The 22,690-nt window shown below is 48.6% G+C and overlaps 1 protein-coding gene across 2 annotated transcripts in view; it reads left to right on the top strand.

Moving 5' to 3' along the window:
• FKBP1A (FKBP prolyl isomerase 1A) overlaps window positions 1-17,187 on the top strand; it is a 30,644-nt gene extending 13,457 nt beyond the window's left edge. Inside the window, exons 3-5 of one of the 2 annotated variants that reach the window (XM_063959135.1) lie at window positions 15,856-15,968; window positions 16,414-16,538; window positions 16,756-17,187. In XM_063959135.1, the coding sequence (XP_063815205.1) occupies window positions 15,856-15,968; window positions 16,414-16,538; window positions 16,756-16,762 (245 nt within the window). In that variant the 3' untranslated portion in view covers window positions 16,763-17,187. Of the gene's footprint in view, window positions 1-15,855; window positions 15,969-16,413; window positions 16,568-16,755 lie in introns of both variants that reach the window. The other variant, XM_063959136.1, reaches the window with a different exon arrangement.
• Window positions 17,188-22,690: the final 5,503 nt, after the last annotated feature.

The following is a 22,690-nucleotide window of genomic DNA, read 5'->3' as shown; positions in this document are numbered from 1 at the left end:
CCGTAGTGGATGCTGGGCGCCCATCCCAAGTGCGGATTGTCTGCAATACTTGTACATAGTTATTGTTACAAAAATCGGGTTATTATTGTTGTGAGCCATCTTTTCAGAGGCTCCGCTGTTATCATGCTGTTAACTGGGTTCAGATCACAGGTTGTACAGTGTGATTGGTGTGGCTGGTATGAGTCTTACCCGGGATTCAAAATCCTTCCTTATTGTGTACGCTCGTCCGGGCACAGTATCCTAACTGAGGCTTGGAGGAGGGTCATGGGGGAGGAGCCAGTGCACACCACCTGATCCTAAAGCTTTTACTTTTGTGCCCTGTCTCCTGCGGAGCCGCTATTCCCCATGGTCCTGACGGAGTCCCCAGCATCCACTACGGACTACGAGAAATAGAATTATCGGTAAGTAAATTCTTATTTTTTTTGAGGCGGGACGCCATCATGTCCACCTGTGGCCTTTCCCAACGGTGTACAATCATTTGGAAGACTTCTGGATGAAGTCCCCCCTCTCCCGGGTGGAGGTCGTGTTTGCTGAGAGTCTGCTTCCCAGTTATCCACTCCGGGAATGAACACTGCTGACAGTGCTAACACATGATTTTCCGCCCATCGGAGAATCCTTGTGGCTTCTGCCATCGCCATCCTGCTTCTTGTGCCGCCCTGTCGGTTTACATGAGCGACCGCCGTGATGTTGTCTGACTGGATCAGTACCGGCCGGTGTTGAAGCAGGGGTCTAGCCTGACTTAGGGCATTGTAAATGGCCCTTAGTTCCAGAATATTTTTGTGTAGGGAAGTCTCCTGACTTGTCCATAGTCCTTGGAAGTTTCTTCCCTGTGTGACTGCCCCCCAGCCTCGAAGGTTGGCATCCGTGGTCACCAGGACCCAGTCCTGTATGCCGAATCTGCGGCCCTCTAGAAGATGAGCACTCTGCAGCCACCACAACAGCGACACCCTGGCCCTTGGAGACAGGGTTATCCGCCGATGCATCTGAAGATGCGACCCGGACCACTTGTCCAACAGATCCCACTGGAAGATCCTTGCATGGGACCTGGCGAATGGAATTTCTTCGTAAGAAGCTACCATCTTTCCCAGGGCTCGCGTGCATTGATGCACCGACACCTGTATTTGTATTAGGAGGTCTCTGTCTAGAGACGACAACTCCTTGGACTTCTCCTCCGGGAGAAACCCCTTTTCTCTATCGTCCTAAGTGGATGCTGGGGTTCCTGAAAGGACCATGGGGAATAGCGGCTCCGCAGGAGACAGGGCACAAAAAAGTAAAGCTTTACTAGGTCAGGTGGTGTGCACTGGCTCCTCCCCCCATGACCCTCCTCCAGACTCCAGTTAGATTTTGTGCCCGAACGAGAAGGGTGCAATCTAGGTGGCTCTCCTAAAGAGCTGCTTAGAGAAAGTTTAGTTTAGGTTTTTTTTTTCTTTACAGTGAGTCCTGCTGGCAACAGGATCACTGCAACGTGGGACTTAGGGGGAAAGTAGTAAACTCACCTGCATGCAGAGTGGATTTGCTGCTTGGCTACTGGACACCATTAGCTCCAGAGGGATCGAACACAGGCCCAGCCGTGGAGTCCGGTCCCGGAGCCGCGCCGCCGACCCCCTTGCAGATGCTGAAGCGTGAAGAGGTCCGGAAACCGGCGGCTGAAGACTCCTCAGTCTTCATAAGGTAGCGCACAGCACTGCAGCTGTGCGCCATTTTCCTCTCAGCACACTTCACTGGGCAGTCACTGAGGGTGCAGAGCGCTGGGGGGGGGCGCTCTGAGAGGCAAATATAAACCTTATACAAGGCTAAAAATACCTCACATATAGCCCATAGGGGCTATATGGAGATATTTAACCCCTGCCTGACTGGAAAAATAGCGGGAGAAGAACCCGCCGAAAAAGGGGCGGGGCCTATCTCCTCAGCACACGGCGCCATTTTCTGTCACAGCTCCGCTGGTCAGAACGGCTCCCAGGTCTCTCCCCTGCACTGCACTACAGAAACAGGGTAAAACAGAGAGGGGGGGCACATTAATGGCTATATATATATATATATTAAAGCAGCTATAAGGGAGCACTTAATATAAGGATATCCCTTGTATATATAGCGCTTTGTGGTGTGTGCTGGCAGACTCTCCCTCTGTCTCCCCAAAAGGGCTAGTGGGTCCTGTCTTCATTAGAGCATTCCCTGTGAGTTTGCGGTGTGTGTCGGTACGTGGTGTCGACATGTATGAGGACGATATTGGTGTGGAGGCGGAGCAATTGCCAAATATGCAGATGTCACCCCCCAGGGGGTCGACACCAGAATGGATGCCTTTATTTGTGGAATTACGTGATGGTTTATCTTCCCTTAAACAGTCAGTTGAGGACATGAGGCGGCCGGACAATCAATTAATGCCTGTCCAGGCGCCTCAAACACCGTCAGGGGCTGTAAAACGCCCTTTGCCTCAGTCGGTCGACACAGACCCAGACACGGGCACTGATTCCAGTGACGACGGTAGAAATTCAAACGTATTTTCCAGTAGGGCCACACGTTATATGATTTTGGCAATGAAGGAGACGTTACATTTAGCTGATACTACAGATACCGTAAAACAGGGTATTATGTATGGTGTGAAAAAACTACAAACAGTTTTTCCTGAATCAGAAGAATTAAATGACGTGTGTGATGAAGCGTGGGTTGCTCCTGATAAAAAGTTGATAATTTCAAAAAAGTTATTGGCATTATACCCTTTCCCGCCAGAGGTTAGGGCGCGCTGGGAAACACCCCCTAAGGTGGACAAGGCGCTCACACGCTTATCCAAACAAGTGGCGTTACCCTCTCCTGAGACGGCCGCACTTAAGGATCCATCAGATAGAAAGATGGAAGTTATTCAAAAGAATATATACACACATGCAGGTGTTATACTACGACCAGCTATAGCAACTGCCTGGATGTGCAGTGCTGGAGTAGTTTGGTCAGAATCCCTGATTGAAAATATTGATACCCTAGATAGGGACAATGTTTTACTGTCGTTAGAACAAATAAAGGATGCATTTATCTATATGCGTGATGCACAGAGGGATATTTGCACACTGGCATCTCGGGTGAGTGCTATGTCCATTTCAGCCAGAAGAGCCTTATGGACACGACAGTGGACAGGCGATGCGGATTCAAAACGTCACATGGAGGTTTTGCCGTATAAAGGGGAGGAGTTATTTGGAGTTGGTCTATCAGACTTGGTGGCCACGGCTACTGCCGGGAAATCCACTTTTTTACCTCAAGTCACTCCCCAACAGAGAAAGGCACCGACCTTTCAACCGCAGCCTTTTCGCTCCTACAAAAATAAGAGAGCAAAGGGCTTGTCGTACCTGCCACGAGGCAGAGGAAGAGGGAAGAGACACCAACAGGCAGCTCCTTCCCAGGAACAGAAGCCCTCCCCGGCTCCTGCAAAAACCTCAGCATGACGCTGGGGCCTCTCAAGCGGACTCGGGGACAGTGGGGGGCCGTCTCAAAAATTACAGCGCGCAGTGGGCTCACTCGCAGGTAGACCCCTGGATCCTGCAGATAATATCTCAGGGGTACAGGTTGGAATTAGAGACGGATCCTCCTCATCGTTTCCTGAAGTCTGCTTTACCAACCGTCTCTTCCGAAAGGGAGAGGGTGTTGGAAGCCATTCACAAGCTGTACGCTCAGCAGGTGATAGTCAAAGTACCCCTATTACAACAAGGAAAGGGGTATTATTCCACTCTATTTGTGGTACCGAAGCCGGATGGCTCGGTAAGGCCTATTCTAAATCTGAAGTCCTTGAACCTCTACATAAAAAAGTTCAAGTTCAAGATGGAGTCACTCAGAGCAGTGATAGCGAACCTGGAAGAAGGGGACTTTATGGTATCCTTGGACATCAAGGATGCGTATCTACACGTTCCGATTTACCCCGCACACCAGGGGTACCTCAGGTTCATTGTTCAAAACTGTCACTATCAGTTTCAGACGCTGCCGTTCGGATTGTCCACGGCGCCTCGGGTCTTTACCAAGGTAATGGCCGAGATGATGATTCTTCTTCGAAGAAAAGGCGTATTAGTTATCCCATACTTGGACGATCTCCTAATAAGGGCAAGGTCCAGAGAACAGCTGGAGACAGCTTTAGCACTATCTCAAGAGGTGCTAAGACAACACGGGTGGATTCTGAATATTCCAAAATCCCATTTAATCCCGACAACTCGTCTGCTGTTCCTAGGAATGATTCTGGACACGGTTCAGAAAAAGGTTTTCCTTCCAGAGGAAAAAGCCAAGGAGTTATCCGATCTGGTCAGGAACCTCCTAAAACCAGGAAAAGTGTCAGTACATCAATGCACAAGAGTCCTGGGAAAAATGGTGGCTTCTTACGAAGCAATTCCATTCGGCAGATTCCATGCAAGAATATTCCAAAGGGATCTGTTGGACAAATGGTCAGGGTCGCATCTGCAGATGCACCTGCGAATAACCCTGTCACCAAAGACAAGGGTGTCACTTCTGTGGTGGTTGCAGAAGGCTCACCTATTAGAAGGCCGCAGATTCGGCATTCAGGATTGGATCCTGGTGACCACGGACGCCAGCCTGAGAGGCTGGGGAGCAGTCACACAAGGAAGAAACTTCCAGGGAGTATGGACGAGTCTGGAAAAGTCTCTTCACATAAACATTCTGGAACTAAGAGCAATCTACAATGCTCTAAGCCAGGCGGAACTTCTCCTGCAAGGAAAGCCGGTGTTGATTCAGTCGGACAACATCACGGCGGTCGCCCATGTAAACAGGCAGGGCGGCACAAGAAGCAGGAGTGCAATGGCAGAAGCTGCCAAGATTCTTCGCTGGGCGGAGAATCACGTGATAGCACTGTCAGCAGTGTTCATCCCGGGCGTGGACAACTGGGAAGCAGACTTCCTCAGCAGACACGATCTTCATCCGGGAGAGTGGGGTCTACATCCAGAAGTCTTCAACATGTTAATAGACCGTTGGGAAAGACCAATTGTAGACATGATGGCGTCTCGCCTCAACAAGAAACTGGACAAATATTGCGCCAGGTCAAGAGATCCACAGGCAATAGCTGTGGACGCACTGGTAACTCCTTGGGTGTACCAGTCAGTGTATGTGTTTCCTCCTCTGCCGCTCATACCAAAGGTATTGAAGATCATACGGCAAAGAAGAGTAAGAACAATACTAGTGGTTCCCGATTGGCCGAGAAGGACTTGGTATCCGGAACTTCAAGAGATGCTCACGGACGAACCGTGGCCTCTACCTCTGAGAAGGGACCTGCTACAGCAGGGTCCCTGTCTTTTTCAAGACTTACCGCGGCTGCGTTTGACGGCATGGCGGTTGAACGCCAGATCCTAAAAGGGAAAGGCATTCCAGAAGAAGTCATTCCTACCTTGATTAAGGCACGGAAGGAAGTCACCGTGAAACATTATCACCGCATTTGGCGAAAATATGTAGCGTGGTGCGAGGATCGGAAGGTTCCGACGGAGGAATTCCAACTGGGTCGTTTCCTACATTTCCTGCAATCAGGATTATCTATGGGTCTCAAATTGGGATCCATTAAGGTTCAAATTTCGGCCCTGTCAATATTCTTCCAAAAAGAATTGGCCTCTGTCCCTGAGGTCCAGACTTTTGTCAAGGGAGTACTGCATATACAGCCTCCTGTGGTGCCTCCGGTGGCACCGTGGGATCTAAATGTAGTTTTAGATTTCCTCAAATCCCATTGGTTTGAACCATTGAAAAAGGTGGATTTGAAATATCTCACATTGAAAGTGACTATGTTACTAGCCCTGGCCTCTGCCAGGAGAGTATCTGAATTGGCGGCTTTATCTTATAAAAGTCCTTATCTAATCTTCCATTCGGATAGGGCAGAACTGCGGACTCGTCCGCATTTTCTCCCTAAAGTGGTATCAGCATTTCATCTGAACCAACCTATTGTGGTGCCTGCGGCCACTAGCGACTTGGAGGACTCCAAGTTGTTGGACGTTGTCAGAGCCTTAAAAATATACATTGCAAGGACGGCTGGAGTCAGAAAATCTGACTCGCTGTTTATATTGTATGCACCCAACAAGTTGGGCGCACCTGCTTCTAAGCAGTCGATTGCTCGTTGGATTTGTAACACAATTCAACTTGCACATTCTGTGGCAGGCCTGCCACAGCCTAAAACTGTAAAAGCCCACTCCACAAGGAAGGTGGGCTCATCTTGGGCGGCTGCCCGAGGGGTCTCGGCATTACAACTCTGCCGAGCAGCTACGTGGTCGGGGGAGAACACGTTTGTAAAATTTTACAAATTTGATACCCTGGCAAAGGAGGACCTGGAGTTCTCTCATTCGGTGCTGCAGAGTCATCCGCACTCTCCCGCCCGTTTGGGAGCTTTGGTATAATCCCCATGGTCCTTTCAGGAACCCCAGCATCCACTTAGGACGATAGAGAAAATAAGAATTTACTTACCGATAATTCTATTTCTCGGAGTCCGTAGTGGATGCTGGGCGCCCATCCCAAGTGCGGATTATCTGCAATACTTGTACATAGTTATTGTTAACTAATTCGGGTTATTGTTAAGGAGCCATCTTTAAGAGGCCCTTTCTGTTGTCATACTGTTAACTGGGTTTAGATCACAAGTTGTACGGTGTGATTGGTGTGGCTGGTATGAGTCTTACCCGGGATTCAAAATGCCTCCCTTATTGTGTATGCTCGTCCGGGCACAGTACCTAACTGGAGTCTGGAGGAGGGTCATGGGGGGAGGAGCCAGTGCACACCACCTGACCTAGTAAAGCTTTACTTTTTTGTGCCCTGTCTCCTGCGGAGCCGCTATTCCCCATGGTCCTTTCAGGAACCCCAGCATCCACTACGGACTCCGAGAAATAGAATTATCGGTAAGTAAATTCTTATTTTCTCTATCGTCCTAGTGGATGCTGGGGTTCCTGAAAGGACCATGGGGAATAGCGGCTCCGCAGGAGACAGGGCACAAAAGTAAAGCTTTCCGATCAGGTGGTGTGCACTGGCTCCTCCCCCTATGACCCTCCTCCAAGCCAGTTAGATTTTTGTGCCCGGCCGAGAAGGGTGCAATCTAGGTGGCTCTCCTAAAGAGCTGCTTAGAAAAGTTTAGCTTAGGTTTTTTATTTTACAGTGAGTCCTGCTGGCAACAGGATCACTGCAACGAGGGACTTAGGGGAGAAGAAGTGAACTCACCTGCGTGCAGGATGGATTGGCTTCTTGGCTACTGGACATCAGCTCCAGAGGGACGATCACAGGTACAGCCTGGATGGTCACCGGAGCCTTGCCGCCGGCCCCCTTGCAGATGCTGAAATAAGAAGAGGTCCAGAATCGGCGGCAGAAGACTCCTCAGTCTTCTAAAGGTAGCGCACAGCACTGCAGCTGTGCGCCATTTTCCTCTCAGCACACTTCACACGGCAGTCACTGAGGGTGCAGGGCGCTGGGAGGGGGGCGCCCTGGGAGGCAAATGAAAACCTATTTTGGCTAAAAATACCTCACATATAGCCTCCGGAGGCTATATGGAGATATTTAACCCCTGCCAGAATCCGTTAAGAGCGGGAGACGAGGCCGCCGAAAAAGGGGCGGGGCCTATCTCCTCAGCACACAGCGCCATTTTCCCTCACAGAAAGGCTGGAGGGAAGGCTCCCAGGCTCTCCCCTGCACTGCACTACAGAAACAGGGTTAAAACAGAGAGGGGGGGCACTAATTTGGCGTTAGAAATATATAAAAAAGATGCTATAAGGGAAAACACTTATATAAGGTTGTCCCTATATAATTATAGCGTTTTTGGTGTGTGCTGGTAAACTCTCCCTCTGTCTCTCCAAAGGGCTAGTGGGTCCTGTCCTCTATCAGAGCATTCCCTGTGTGTGTGCTGTGTGTCGGTACGTGTGTGTCGACATGTATGAGGACGATGTTGGTGAGGAGGCGGAGCAATTGCCTGTAATGGTGATGTCACTCTCTAGGGAGTCGACACCGGAATGGATGGCTTATTTAGGGAATTACGTGATAATGTCAACACGCTGCAAGGTCGGTTGACGACATGAGACGGCCGACAAACAATTAGTACCGGTCCAGACGTCTCAAAAACACCGTCAGGGGTTTTAAAACGCCCGTTTACTTTAGTCGGTCGACACAGACACAGACAGGGACACTGAATCCAGTGTCGACGGTGAATAAACAAACGTATTCCTTATTAGGGCCACACGTTAAAGGCAATGAAGGAGGTGTTACATATTTCTGATACTACAAGTACCACAAAAGAGGGTATTATGTGGGATGTGAAAAAACTACCATAGTTTTTCCTGAATCAGATAAATTAAATAAAGTGTGTGATGATGCGTGGGTTCCCCCCGATAGAAAATTATGGGCGGTATACCCTTTCCCGCCAGAAGTTAGGGCGCGTTGGGAAACACCCCTTAGGGTGGATAAGGCGCTCACACGCTTATCAAAACAAGTGGCGGTACCGTCTATAGATAGGGCCGTCCTCAAGGACCAGCTGACAGGAGGCTGGAAAATATCATAAAAAGTATATACACACATACTGGTGTTATACTGCGACCAGCGATCGCCTCAGCCTGGATGTGCAGAGCTGGGGTGGCTTGGTCGGATTCCCTGACTAAAAATATTGATACCCTTGACAGGGACAGTATTTTATTGACTATAGAGCATTTAAAGGATGCATTTCTATATATGCGAGATGCACAGAGGGATATTTGCACTCTGGCATCAAGAGTAAATGCGATGTCCATAACTGCCAGAAGATGTTATGGACACGACAGGGGTCAGGTGATGCAGATTCCAAACGGCACAAAGGTGTATTGCCGTATAAAGGGGAGGAGTTATTTGGGGTCGGTCCATCGGACCTGGTGGCCACGGCAACTGCTGGAAAATCCACCGTTTTTACCCTAAGTCACATCTCTGCAGAAAAAGACACCGTCTTTTCAGCCTCAGTCCTTTCGTCCCTATAAGATCATATCTGCCCAGGGATAGAGGAAAGGGAAGAAGACTGCAGCAGGCAGCCCATTCCCAGGAACAGAAGCGTTCCACCGCTTCTGACAAGTTCTCAGCATGGCGCTGAGACCGTACAGGACCCCTGGATCCTACAAGTAGTATCCCAGGGGTACAGATTGGAATGTCGAGACGTTTCCCCTTCGCAGGCTCCTGAAGTCTGCTTTACCAAGGTCTCCCTCCGACAAGGAGGCAGTATGGGAAAAAATTCACAAGCTGTATTCCCAGCAGGTGATAATTAAATTACCCCTCCTACTACAAGAAAAGGGGTATTATTCCACACTATATTGTGGTACTGAAGCCAGAAGGCTAGGTGAGACTTATTCTAAATCTAAAAAAATTTTTGAACACTTACAAAGGTTCAAATCAAGATGGAGTCACTCAGAGCAGTGATAACGAACAGGAAGAAGGGGACTATATAGTGTCCCGGGACATCAGGGATGCTTACCTCTATGTCCCAAATTTGCCCTTCTCACTAAGGGTACCTCAGGTTCGTGGTGCAGAACTGTCACTATCAGTTTCAGACGCTGCCGTTTGGATTGTCCACGGCACCCCGGGTCTTTACTAAGGTAATGGCCGAAATGATGATTCTTCTTCGAAGAAAAGGCGTCTTAATTATCCCTTACTTGGACGATCTCCTGATAAGGGCATAGTCCAGGGAACAGTTGGAGGTAGGAGTAGCACTATCTCGGATACTGCTACAACAGCACGGGTGGATTCTAAATATTCCAAAATCGCAGCTGATCCCGACGACACGTCTGCTGTGCCTAGGGATGATTCTGGACACAGTCCAGAAAAAGGTGTTTCTCCCGAAAGAGAAAGCCAGGGAGTTATCCGAGCTAGTCAGGAACCTCCTAAAAACAGTGCATCATTGCACAAGGGTCCTGGTAGAAAATGGTGGCTTCCTACGAAGCAATTCCATTCGGCAGATTTCACGCAAGAACTTTTCAGTGGGATCTGCTGGACAAATGGTCCGGATCGCATCTTCAGATGCATCAGCGGATAACCCTATATCCAAGGACAAGGGTGTCTCTCCTGTGGTGGTTATAGAGTGCTCATCTTCTAGAGGGCCGCAGATTCGGCATTCAGGATTGGATGCTGGTGACCACGGAGCCCAGCCCGAGAGGCTGGGGAGCAGTCACACAAGGAAAAAATTTCCAGGGAGTGTGATCAAGTCTGGAGACTTTTCTCCACATAAATATACTGGAGCTAAGGGTAAATTTATAATGCTCTAAGCTTAGCAAGACCTCTGCTTCAAGGTCAGCCGGTATTGATCCAGTGGGAAAAACATCACGGCAGTCGCCCACGTAAACAGACAGGGCGACACAAGAAGCAGGAGGGCAATGGCAAAAACTGCAAGGACTTTTCGCTGGGCGGAAAATCATGTGATAGCACTGTCAGCAGTGTTTCATCCCGGGAATGGAAACTGGGAAGCAGACTCCCTCAGCAGGCACGACCTCCACCCGGGAGAGTGGAAACTTCATCGGGAAGTTTTTTCCACATGATTGTAAACCGTTGGGAAATACCAAAGGTGGACATGATGGCGTCCCGTCTGAACAAAAAACGGGACAGGTATTGCGCCAGGTCAAGAGACCCTCAGGCAATAGCTGTGGACGTTCTGGTAACACCGTGGGTGTACCAGTCGGTGTATGTGTTCCCTCCTCTGCTTCTCATACCTAAGGTGCTGAGAATTATAAGACGTAGAGGAGTAAGAACTATACTCATGGCTCCGGATTGGCCAAGAAGGACTTGGTACCCGGAACTTCAAGAGATGTTTACAGAGGTCTTATGGCCTCTGCCGCTAAGAAGGGACTTGCTTCAGCAAGTACCATGTCTGTTCCAAGACTTACCGCAGCTGCGTTTGTTGGCATGGCGGTGGAACGCCGGATCCTAAGGGAAAAAGGCATTCCGGAAGAGGTCATTCCTACCCTGGTCAAAGCCAGAAAGGAGGTGACCGCACAACATTATCACCACATGTGGCGAAAATATGTTGCGTGGTGTGAGGCCAGGAAGGCCCCACAAAGAAATTTCAACTCGGTCGATTCCTGCATTTCCTGCAAACAGGAGTGTCTATGGGCCTCAAATTGGGGTCCATTAAGGTTCAAATTTCGGCCCTGTCAATTTTCTTCCAGAAAGAATTGGCTTCAGTTCCTGAAGTCCAGAACTTTGTCAAGGGAGTATTGCATATACAACCCTCTTTTGTGCCTCCAGTGGCACTGTGGGATCTCAACGTAGTTCTGGGATTCTTCAAATCACATTGGTTTAAAACCAGTCAAATCTGTGGATTTGAAGCATCTCACATGAAAAGTGACCATGTTCTTGGCCCTGGCCTGGACCAGGCGAGTGTCAAATTGGTGGTTTTTTTCTCAAAAAAGCCCATATTTGTTTGTCCATTCGGACAGGGCAGAGCTGCGGACTCGTCCCCAGTTCTCTCCCTAAGGTGGTGTCAGTGTTTCACCTGAACCAGCTTATTGTGGTGCCTTGCACCTACTAGGGACTTGGAGGACTCCAAGTTGCTAGATGTTGTCAGGGCCCTGAAAATATAGGTTCCAGGACGGCTGGAGTCAGGAAAACTGACTTGCTGTTATCCTGTATGCACCCAACAAACTGGGTGCTCTTGCTTTTAAGCAGACTATTGCTAGTTGGATGTGTAATACAATTCAGCTTGCACATTCTGTGGCAGGCCTGCCACAGCCAAAATATGTAAATGCCCATTCCACAAGGAAGGTGGGCTCATCTTGGGCGGCTGCCCGAGGGGTCTCGGCTTTACAACTTTGCCGAGCGGTTATTTAGTCAGGGGCAAACACGTTTGTAAAATCCTACAAATTTGATACCCTGGCTAAGGATGACCTGGAGTTCTCTCATTCGGTGCTGCAGAGTCATCCGCACTCTCCCGCCCGTTTGGGAGCTTTGGTATAATCCCCATGGTCCTTTCAGGAACCCCAGCATCCACTAGGACGATAGAGAAAATAAGAATTTACTTACCGATAATTCTATTTCTCGGAGTCCGTAGTGGATGCTGGGCGCCCATCCCAAGTGCGGATTATCTGCAATACTTGTACATAGTTACAAAAATCGGGTTATTATTGTTGTGAGCCATCTTTTCAGAGGCTCCGCTGTTATCATACTGTTAACTGGGTTTAGCTCACAAGTTGTACGGTGTGATTGGTGTGGCTGGTATGAGTCTTACCCGGGATTCAAAATTCCTCCCTTATTGTGTACGCTCGTCCGGGCACAGTACCTAACTGGCTTGGAGGAGGGTCATAGGGGGAGGAGCCAGTGCACACCACCTGATCGGAAAGCTTTACTTTTGTGCCCTGTCTCCTGCGGAGCCGCTATTCCCCATGGTCCTTTCAGGAACCCCAGCATCCACTACGGACTCCGAGAAATAGAATTATCGGTAAGTTAATTCTTATTTTTTTTTTTTTTGTTCTGTGTCCAGAACCATACCCAGGAACAGTAGACGCGTCGTAGGAACCAGCTGCGACTTTGGAATATTCAGAATCCAGCCGTGCTGTTGTAGCACTTCCCGAGATAGTGCTACTCCGACGAACAACTGCTCCCTGGACCTCGCCTTTTATAAGGAGATCGTCCAAGTACGGGATAATTATTTCGGCCATTACCTTGGTAAATACCCTCGGTGCCGGGGACAGACCAATGGCAACGTCTGGAATTGGTAATGACAAACCTGTACCACAATTTTGAGGTACTCCTGGTGAGGAGGGTAAATAGGGACATGCAGGTAAGCATCCTTGATGTCCAGTGATACCATGAAATTCTCCAGGCTTGCAATAATCACCCTGAGCGATTCCATTTTGAATTTGAACCTTCGTATATAAGTGTTCAAGGAGTTCAATTTTAGAATGGGTCTCACCGAACCGTCTGGTTTCGGTACCACAAACATTTTGGAATAGTAACCCCGGCCTTGTTGAAGGAGGGGTACCTTGATTTCACCTGCTGGAAGTACAGCTTGTGAATTGCCGCCAGTACTACCTCCCTTTCTCCGAGGGCAGCAGGCAAGGCTGATGTGAGGTAACGGCGAGGGGGAGTCGCCTCGAACTCCAGCTTGTATCCCTGTGATACTACTTGCAGAACCTAGGGATCCACCTGTGGGCAAGCCCACTGGTCCCTGAAGTTCCCGAGACGCGCCCCCACCGCACCTGTCTCCACCTGTGGAGCCCCAGCGTCATGCGGTGGACTCAGAGGAAGCGGGGGAAGATTTTTGATCCTGGGAACTGGCTGTCTGGTGCAGCTTTTTCCTTCTTCCATTGTCTCTGTGCAGAAAGGAAGCGCCTTTGACCCGCTTGCTTTTCTGAAGCCGAAAGGACTGTACCTGAAAATACGGTGCTTTCTTAGGCTGTGAGGAAACCTGAGGTAAAAAATTTTCTTCCCAGCTGTTGCTGTGGATACGAGGTCCCAGAGACCATCCCCAAACAATTCCTCACCCTTATAAGGCAGAATCTCCATGTGCCTTTTAAAGTCGGCATCACCTGACCACTGCCGGGTCTCTAATACCCTCCTGGCAGAATGGACATTGCCTTAATTCTGGATGCCAGCTGGCAAATATCCCTCTGTGCATCCCTCATATATAAGACGACGTCTTTAAAATGCTCTATGTTAGCAAAATATTATCCCTGTCTAGGGTATTTTATCTGACAGGGTATCAGACCACGCTGCAGCAGCACTATTCATGCTGAGGCAATTGCAGGTCTCAGTATAGTACCTGAGTGTGTATATACAGACTTCAGGATAGCCTCCTGCTTTTTATCAGCAGGCTCCTTCAAAGTGGCCGTATCCTAAGACGGCAGTGCCACCTTTTTTGACAACGTGTGAGCGCCTTATCCACCCTATGGGATATCTCCCAACGTGACCTATCCTCTGGCGGGAAAGGGTACGCCAGCAGTAACTTTTTAGAAATTACCAGTTTCTTATCGGAGGAACCCAAGCTTCTTTTCACACTTCATTCACTCATCTGATGGGGGAACAAAACACTGGCTGCTTTTTCTCCCCAAACATAAAACCCCTTTTATGTGGTACTTGGGTTAATGTCAGAAATGTGTAACACATTTTTCATTGCCGAGATCATGCAACGGATGTTCCTAGTGGATTGTGTATATGTCTCAACCTCGTTGACACTGGAGTCAGACTCCGTGTCGACATCTGTGTCTGCCATCTGAGGTAACGGGCGTTTTTTGAGCCCCTGATGGCCTTTGAGACGCCTGGGCAGGCGCGGGCTGAGAAGCCGGCTGTCCCACAGCTGTTACGTCATCCAGCCTTTTATGTAAGGAGTTGACATTGTCGGTTAATACCTTCCACCTATCCATCCACTCTGGTGTCGGCCCCACAGGGGGCGACATCCCATTTATCGGCCTCTGCTCCGCCTCCACGTAACCTTCCTCATCCAACATGTCGACACAGCCGTACCGACACACCGCACACACACAGGGAATGCTCTGACTGAGGACAGGACCCCACAAAGTCCTTTGGGGAGACAGAGAGAGAGTATGCCAGCACACACCAGAGCGCTATATAATGCAGGGATTAACACTATAACTGAGTGATTTTTCCCCCAATAGCTGCTTGTATACACATATTGCGCCTAAATTTGGTGCCCCCCCCTCTCTTTTTAACCCTTTGAGCCTGAAAACTACAGGGGAGAGCCTGTGGAGCTGTCTTCCAGCTGCACTGTGAAGAAAAAATGGCGCCAGTGTGTGGAGGGAGATAGCCCCGCCCCTTTTTCGGCTGACTTTTCTCCCGCTTTTTTCATGGATTCTGGCAGGGGTAATTTATCACATATATAGCCCTGGGACTATATATTGTGATGATTTGCCAGCCAAGGTGTTTATATTGCCCCCAGGGCGCCCCCCCCCAGCGCCCTGCACCCATCAGTGACCGGAGTGTGAGGTGTGCATGAGAAGCAATGGCGCACAGCTGCAGTGCTGTGCGCTACCTTGTTGAAGACTGAAGTCTTCTGCCGCCGATTTTCCGGAACACTTCTTGCTTCTGGCTCTGTAAGGGGGCCGGCGGCGCGGCTCCGGGAACGAACACCAAGGTCGAGTCCTGCGGTCGATCCCTCTGGAGCTAATGGTGTCCAGTAGTCTAAGAAGCCCAAACTACCACCAGTTAGGTAGGTTCGCTTCTTCTCCCCTTAGTCCCTCGCTGCAGTGAGTCTGTTGCCAGCAGATCTCACTGTAAAATAAAAAACCTAAAATATACTTTCTTTCTAGGAGCTCAGGAGAGCCCCTAGTGTGCATCCAGCTCAGCCGGGCACAAGATTCTAACTGAGGTCTGGAGGAGGGTCATAGTGGGAGGAGCCAGTGCACACCAGGTAGTCCTAAAGCTTTCTTTAGTTGTGCCCAGTCTCCTGCGGAGCCGCTATTCCCCACGGTCCTTACAGAGTCCCAGCATCCACTTAGGACGTCAGAGAAATATAGTTTAGATTCTAGCCTGAAATTTCCATTTATTTTTTAGTATGTCCTTTACATTGCTTTGCCTCTGTAATGATTTGTCGTCCCACCTCACTGCCTGCTCTGTTATATTTGGCTTGTCAGGTCAGACCACCAAACTGCTGTGTAGTTTGATAATTGCCACCTCTCCATAAACTTGACAGGGATACTCTGTGTGGAGTTAGGTTATAGCAACTTTACCATATGGTGATCTCTGCAAACATGCATCTGGTAGAACCCTGATAGATGTCATGAAAAGCCGTTAAACCAGATTTTATTTTCTTCATATCATCTTATTATATTGGACAAATTAAGATCTACAAAATACAGGCTAACAAAAGCTTTCCCGCCTTAGAGCATGCTGCCTGGTCTTTCATCACCCTGACATTGGTCACTGTGGATTTTCTAGTTAAACTGCTTTCCCTTTTAGGGTATCTGGAAAATGGAAAGAAGTTTGACTCCTCTCGAGACAGAAACAAGCCCTTCTCTTTCTATATTGGAAGGAATGAGGTGATCCGTGGCTGGGACGAAGGCGTTGCACAGGTGACTTTCTACACAGTTTACCCATTAGGGATATTTAATTGGTGTATATTCATTTGGAACGATTGCTTGTCTTTGAAAATTGTGGCTGAAGTTGTTATATAATATTTAATATATAATATTTATTCTATTTACCTTTGATGGAGATCAAGTGGACAGAGATGACGTAGCCGTTAACCAGCTGCTAACTTCCATTTTTCAAACCCAGCCTGTGACATGGCAGTTTATCTCTGTCCACTTTATCTCCATCTAAGGCTTAGTAAATAGACTTCACTGTCTTCAAATTGAATGGTAGGAGTGCCATCAGAGGCATGAGGTCACTAGTTCAATCAAGGGTTCTCCTTTCCATGAAGCTAGGTTTGCATCACAAAATAGCTGCCTCTGTAATATATGGGTTATGAGTATGTTTAAGCAAAATGTAAGCATCTTCGTGATTATCCTTTTACAGATGAGTGTGGGGCAAAAGGCACGTCTCACGTGCACCCCGGATTATGCATATGGCAGCACAGGACACCCTGGCATCATCCCACCTAATGCCACACTTATTTTTGATGTGGAGCTACTTCGACTGGAGTAGGTGTCAGTTGACCCTAGAGGGGTTGGTATGTGATGTACCATTGTTATCTGTTTTGTCACTGTATCTGGCTGGCATTCCTTTGCCTGTGGTCCCGTGTCTGCTCTCTCTGTAGCCTCCCTCATTGTGATTCCTCCTCCTATCCTTTGTACCTGTTCCATTTCTTCCTCCTTGTCTGACTTCCCTCATTTATTTATTTATTTATTTGTCTTCTAGGTGCTGAGAGCTGTCTGCCTCCGATGACTATTTTTCCGTGTGAGCAGAGTACAGAACACAGTGGGCATGCAGCCTAACCCTAGCCTCCTCCCCACTTTTACATATTGTCTTTTTTGTCTTTTTACCTGGGTGGCTGGGGTGGTACTGAGCAATCCCGCCTAATGTTTTGAAAAGGTTAAGATGACTGCACCAAACACCTATTCCACATCCAGCCAATAACGTCACAGCTCTGTAAAAAGGGTGGAGTATTGCTCTAATTTTGACCACCTGGGCATGGCAACCACAAACCTAGAGTTTAGACAGCTCTATTAAAGTTCCCTCTAGCTACACCAGAACTGTCTGCCTCTGCACTGCTTTGCCTACGTGGCTGGTCCTGTCTGCGTCGCATGCAGCCCCCAGTGTGCACAATCCACATTAAACGGCTTTTCTCTATCTCCGGAGGTCTCATGTCTACTGTGCCATCACAATAAAGCATCCTCCTAATAATGCTTTAGTACGTTTTGCTAGACGAGTATTCAAAAGAATGGTTGCTTAGTTCTATTCAGAGCATATTTTAGGTTGTGTGTTAGCTGATGAAATTATCAACTGGTGTGTTCAGGGCTTTCTGTTATGCAGTGAAACGCCAGCACCTAGGAGAAGCTTTGCCTGTGTGCACACGTGTATTAAATGGTACACCTAGTGTCTGTAGCCATACAAGATTAAAACTTAAATTGCTGAATATTATGGAAGGATGTCTGCGCATAGGGGTGTGACCTCAATGACTAGGTTGGCTCTTGCAGAATGCTCTGTGATTAACTGTCATCTCACTGTATGGGGAATTCAGCAGCCTCTACTGTGCCTGACGGAGCTATTCCGTTGTTCCTGTTGGGCTCGATCAGCTGCCGGCGCTGGCATTTCAGCTCGCACTCCTAGGGAGTGGAGAGCTGAAATGTGTGAAAAGTGACTTGTTTGGCCGCCCAAACGGCACATTTTTGTAACTGCACCCATTGGTTTAGTGTGGTTTAGCTCCTTTACGCAGCTAAACCTGACACTAGTGGGTGCGATACCGGGCATCAGTTGAATATCGCTACTATGATCTCCTGCCACTTTAGATGGGAGATTGGGCCGCTATAACAATTGAAGTCCCAACTATGTGAAGACAGGTGGGTTTCATTCTCCATAGCGACAAATCTGACACTACAAATCAAAGCGGTGTGATTTTAATATAAAACCTTAGGCCTCATTGTATGAAATGACTGGTCTCATTGGTTCCTTACAGCCCATTTTCCTTGCTAAAGTGCAGGGTACTGTATCCACGTATAATAGAGGTATTAAAGGTAAGAGATATGCAAGTTGCAGGAAATGGATGCTACCATGGTGCGGTTTTGTGGCCAAGAGACCGATTGTACATGTTGAGTCTTAAAAGAAGAGGCAGATAAGACCTGACCATATGAAGTGGACATGAAATGTATCCTGGGGACAGTGTGATACTGTGGTGGGCATGGAGCATTTAATGTTGGCACAGTGTGTGGGCATAGAGCTTTTTAGTGATTACTATATCCTGAGCATGGGTGTGAGGCTTCTGTGCAAGGCACAGAACTGTATCCTGGAGTGTGGGGTTACACATGGATGACATTAGGTTATGCAGTGCTGGTGCTGTGTGTGGAGGACATGGGTTCTTCTACACACAATATTTACACACTGTTTGCATCATCACTGTTCTCACATGCTACTTCCTTTTTATTTTCTCTATCGTCCTAAGTGGATGCTGGGGTTCCTGAAAGGACCATGGGGAATAGCGGCTCCGCAGGAGACAGGGCACAAAAAAGTAAAGCTTTTACCAGATCAGGTGGTGTGCACTGGCTCCTCCCCCTATGACCCTCCTCCAGACTCCAGTTAGATTTTGTGCCCGAACGAGAAGGGTGCAATCTAGGTGGCTCTCCTAAAGAGCTGCTTAGAGAAAGTTTAGCTTAGGTTTTTTACTTTACAGTGAGTCCTGCTGGCAACAGGATCACTGCAACGAGGGACTTAGGGGAGAAGTAGTGAACTCACCTGCGTGCAGAGTGGATTTGCTGCTTGGCTACTGGACACTAGCTCCAGAGGGACGATCACAGGTACAGCCTGGATGGTCACCGGAGCCGCGCCGCCGGCCCCCTTGCAGACGCTGAAGAGAGAAGAGGTCCAAAATCGGCGGCTGAAGACTCCTGAGTCTTCATAAAGGTAGCGCACAGCACTGCAGCTGTGCGCCATTTTCCTCTCAGCACACTTCACACAACAGTCACTGAGGGTGCAGAGCGCTGGGGGGGGCGCTCTGAGAGGCAAATAAAAACCTTATTAGAGGCAAAAAATACCTCACATATAGCCCACAGAGGCTATATGGAGATATTTAACCCCTGCCTAACTTCAAAAATAGCGGGAGACGAGCCCGCCGAAAAAGGGGCGGGGCCTATCTCCTCAGCACACAGCGCCATTTTCTCTCACAGAAAAGCTGGAGAGAAGGCTCCCAGGCTCTCCCCTGCACTGCACTACAGAAACAGGGTTAAAACAGAGAGGGGGGGCACTGATTTTGGCGATATTGTATATATATAAAAGATGCTATAAGGGAGAAACACTTATATAAGGTTGTCCCTATATAATTATAGCGTTTTTGGTGTGTGCTGGCAGACTCTCCCTCTGTCTCCCCAAAGGGCTAGTGGGTCCTGTCCTCTGTCAGAGCATTCCCGGTGTGTGTGCTGTGTGTCGGTACGTGTGTGTCGACATGTATGAGGACGATGTTGGTGAGGAGGCGGAGAAATTGCCTGTAATGGTGATGTCACTCTCTAGGGAGTCGACACCGGAATGGATGGCTTATTTAGAGAATTACGTGAGAATGTCAACACGCTGCAAGGTCGGTTGACGACATGAGACGGCCGACAATCTATTAGGACCGGTCCAGGCGTCTCAGAAACACCGTCAGGGGTTTTAAAAACGCCCATTTACCTCAGTCGGTCGACACAGACACGGACACTGAATACAGTGTCGACGGTGAATAAACAAACGTATTTCTCATTAGGGCCACACGTTAAGGGCAATGAAGGAGGTGTTACGTGTTTCTGATACTACAAGTACCACAAGAAAGGGTATTATATGGGAGTGAAAAAACTACCTGTAGTTTTTCCTGAATCAGATAAAATAAAATGAAGTGTGTGATGATGCGTAGGGTTACCCCGATAGCAAATATTGGCGTTATACCCTTTCCCGCCAGAAATTAGGGTACGTTGGGAAACACCCCTTAGGGTGATAAGGCGCTCACACGCTTATCAAGTGGCGTTACCGTCTCCAGATACGGCCGCCCTCAAGGAGCCAGCTGATAGGAAGCTGGAAAAATATCCTAAAAAGTATATACACACATACGGTGGTTATACTGCGACCAGCGATCGCCATCAGCCTGGAGATGCAGTGCTGGGTTGGCTTGGTCGGATTCCCTGACTGAAAATATTTTATTCATGTAGAGCATTTAATAGGATGCATTCTATATATATGTATGTGAGATGCACAGAGGGATATTTGCTCTCTGGCATCAAGATAAGTGCGTTGTCCATATCTCCCAGAAGATGTCAGGGACACGACAGTGGTCAGGTGATACAGATCCCATACGGCAGATGGAAGTATTGCTGTATAAAGGGAAGGAGTTATTTGGGGGTCGGTCCATCGGACCTGGGGACCACAGCAACAGCTGGGAAATCCAACCTTTTTTACCCCAAGTTACATCTCAGCTAAAAAAGACACCGTCTTTTCAGCCTCAATCTTTCCTTTCCCATGAGGGCATGCAGGCAAAAGGCCAGTCATATCTGCCCAGACATAGAGGTAAGGGAAGTAGACTGCAGCAGGCAGCCCTTTCCCAGGAAAAGAAGCCCTCCACCGCGTCTGCCAAGTCCTCAGCATGACGCTGGGGCCGTGCAAGCGGACTCAAGGTGGGGGGGTAGTCTCAAGAGTCTCAGGGCGCAGTGGGATCACTCGCAAGTTGACCCCTAGATCGTACGAGTATTATCCCAGGGGTAAAGATTGGAGAGTCGAGACATCTTCTCCTCGCAGGTTCCTGAAGTCTGCTTTACCAACGGCTCCCTCCGACAGGGAGGCAGCATTGGAAACAATTCACAAGCTGTATATCCAGCAGGTGATAATCAAAGTACCCCTCCTACGACAAGGAAAAGGGTATTATTTTTCCACACTATATTGTGGTACTGAAGCCAGACGGCTTGGTGACACATAGTCTAAATCTAAAATGTTTTGAACACTTACATAAAAGGTTCAAATCGAGATAAAGTCACTCAGAGCAGTGATAGCGAACCGGAAAAAAGGGGACTATATGGTGTCCCTGGACATCAAGGATTACCTCCATGTCCAAATTTTGTCCTTCTCATCAAGGGTACCTCTGGTTCGTGGTACAGAACTGTCAATATCAGTTTCAGACGATGCCGTTTGAATTATCCACGGCACCCCGGGCCTTTTTACCAAGGTAATGGCCGAAAAGATGTTTCTTCAAAGAAAAAAGGCATCTAAATTATCCCTTACTTGCACGACCTAAAAAGGGCAAGTTCCAGAGAACAGTTGGAGGTCGGAAGAGCACTATCTAAAGTAGTTCTTCGACGGCACGACTGGATTCTAAATATTCCAAGAATCGCAGCTGTTTTCCGACGATACGTCTGCTGTTCCTAGGGATGATTCTGGACACGGTTCAGAAAAAGGTTTTTCTTCCCGAGGAAAAAGCCAAGGAGTTATCCGACCTGTCAGGAACCTCCTAAAACCAGGAAAGGTGTCTGTACATCAATGCACAAGAGTCCTGGGAAAAATGGTGGCTTTTTACGAAGCAATTCCATTCGGCAGATTCCATGCAAGAATTTTCCAAAGGGATCTGTTGGACAAATGGTCAGGGTCGCATCCTCAGATGCACCTGCGAATAACCCTGTCGCCAAGGACAAGGGTATATCTTCTGTGGTGGTTGCAAAAGGCTCATCTATTGGAGGGCCGCAGATTCGGCATACAGGATTTGATCCTGGTGACCACGGACGCCAGCCTGAGAGGTTGGGGAGCAGTCACACAAGGAAGAAACTTCCAGGGGGTATGGACGAACCTGGAAAAGTCTCTTCACATAAACATTCTGGTACTAAGAGCAATCTAAAATGCTCTAAGCCAGGCGGAACCACTCCTGCAAGGAAAACCGGTGTTGATTCAGTCGGACAACATCACGGCGGTCGCCCATGTAAACAGACAGGGCGGCACAAGAAGCAGGAGTGCAATGGCAGAAGCTGCCAAGATTCTTCGCTGGGCGGAGAATCACGTAATAGCACTGTCAGCAGTGTTCTTCCCGGGCGTGGACAACTGGGAAGCAGACTTCCTCAGCAGACACGATATTCACCCGGGAGAGGGGGGTCTTCATCCAGAAGTCTTCCACATGCTAATAAACTGTTGGGAAAGACCAATGGTAGACATGATGGCGTCTCGCCTCAACAAGAAACTGGACAAGTATTGCGCCAGGTCAAGAGATCCACAGGCAATAGCTGTGGACGCACTGGTAACACCTTGGGTGTACAAATCAGTATATGTGTTTCCTCCTCTGCCTCTCATACCAAAGGTATTGAAGATTATACGGTGAGGAGGAGTAAGAAATACTAGTGGCTCCGGATTGGCCAAGAAGGACTTGGTACCCGGAACTTCAAGAGTTGGTCACGGACGACCCGTGCCCTCTACTTCTGAGAAGGGACCTGCTACAACAGGGTCCCTGTCTCTTTCAAGACTTACCGCGGCTGCGTTTGACGGCATGGCGGTTGAACGCCAGATCCTAAAAGGGAAAGGCATTCCAGAAGAAGTCATTCCTACCTTGATTAAGGCAAGGAAGGAAGTCACCGCGAAACATTATCACCGCATTTGGCGAAAATATGTCGCGTGGTGCGAGGATCGGAGTGTTCCGACGGAG

Source organism: Pseudophryne corroboree, chromosome 3 (assembly GCF_028390025.1).
Source record: "Pseudophryne corroboree isolate aPseCor3 chromosome 3, aPseCor3.hap2, whole genome shotgun sequence".
NCBI classification, from domain to species: Eukaryota; Metazoa; Chordata; class Amphibia; order Anura; family Myobatrachidae; genus Pseudophryne; species Pseudophryne corroboree.
Note: the sequence above shows the minus strand (reverse complement) of the source record. Positions and strands in the feature narration are given on the sequence as shown.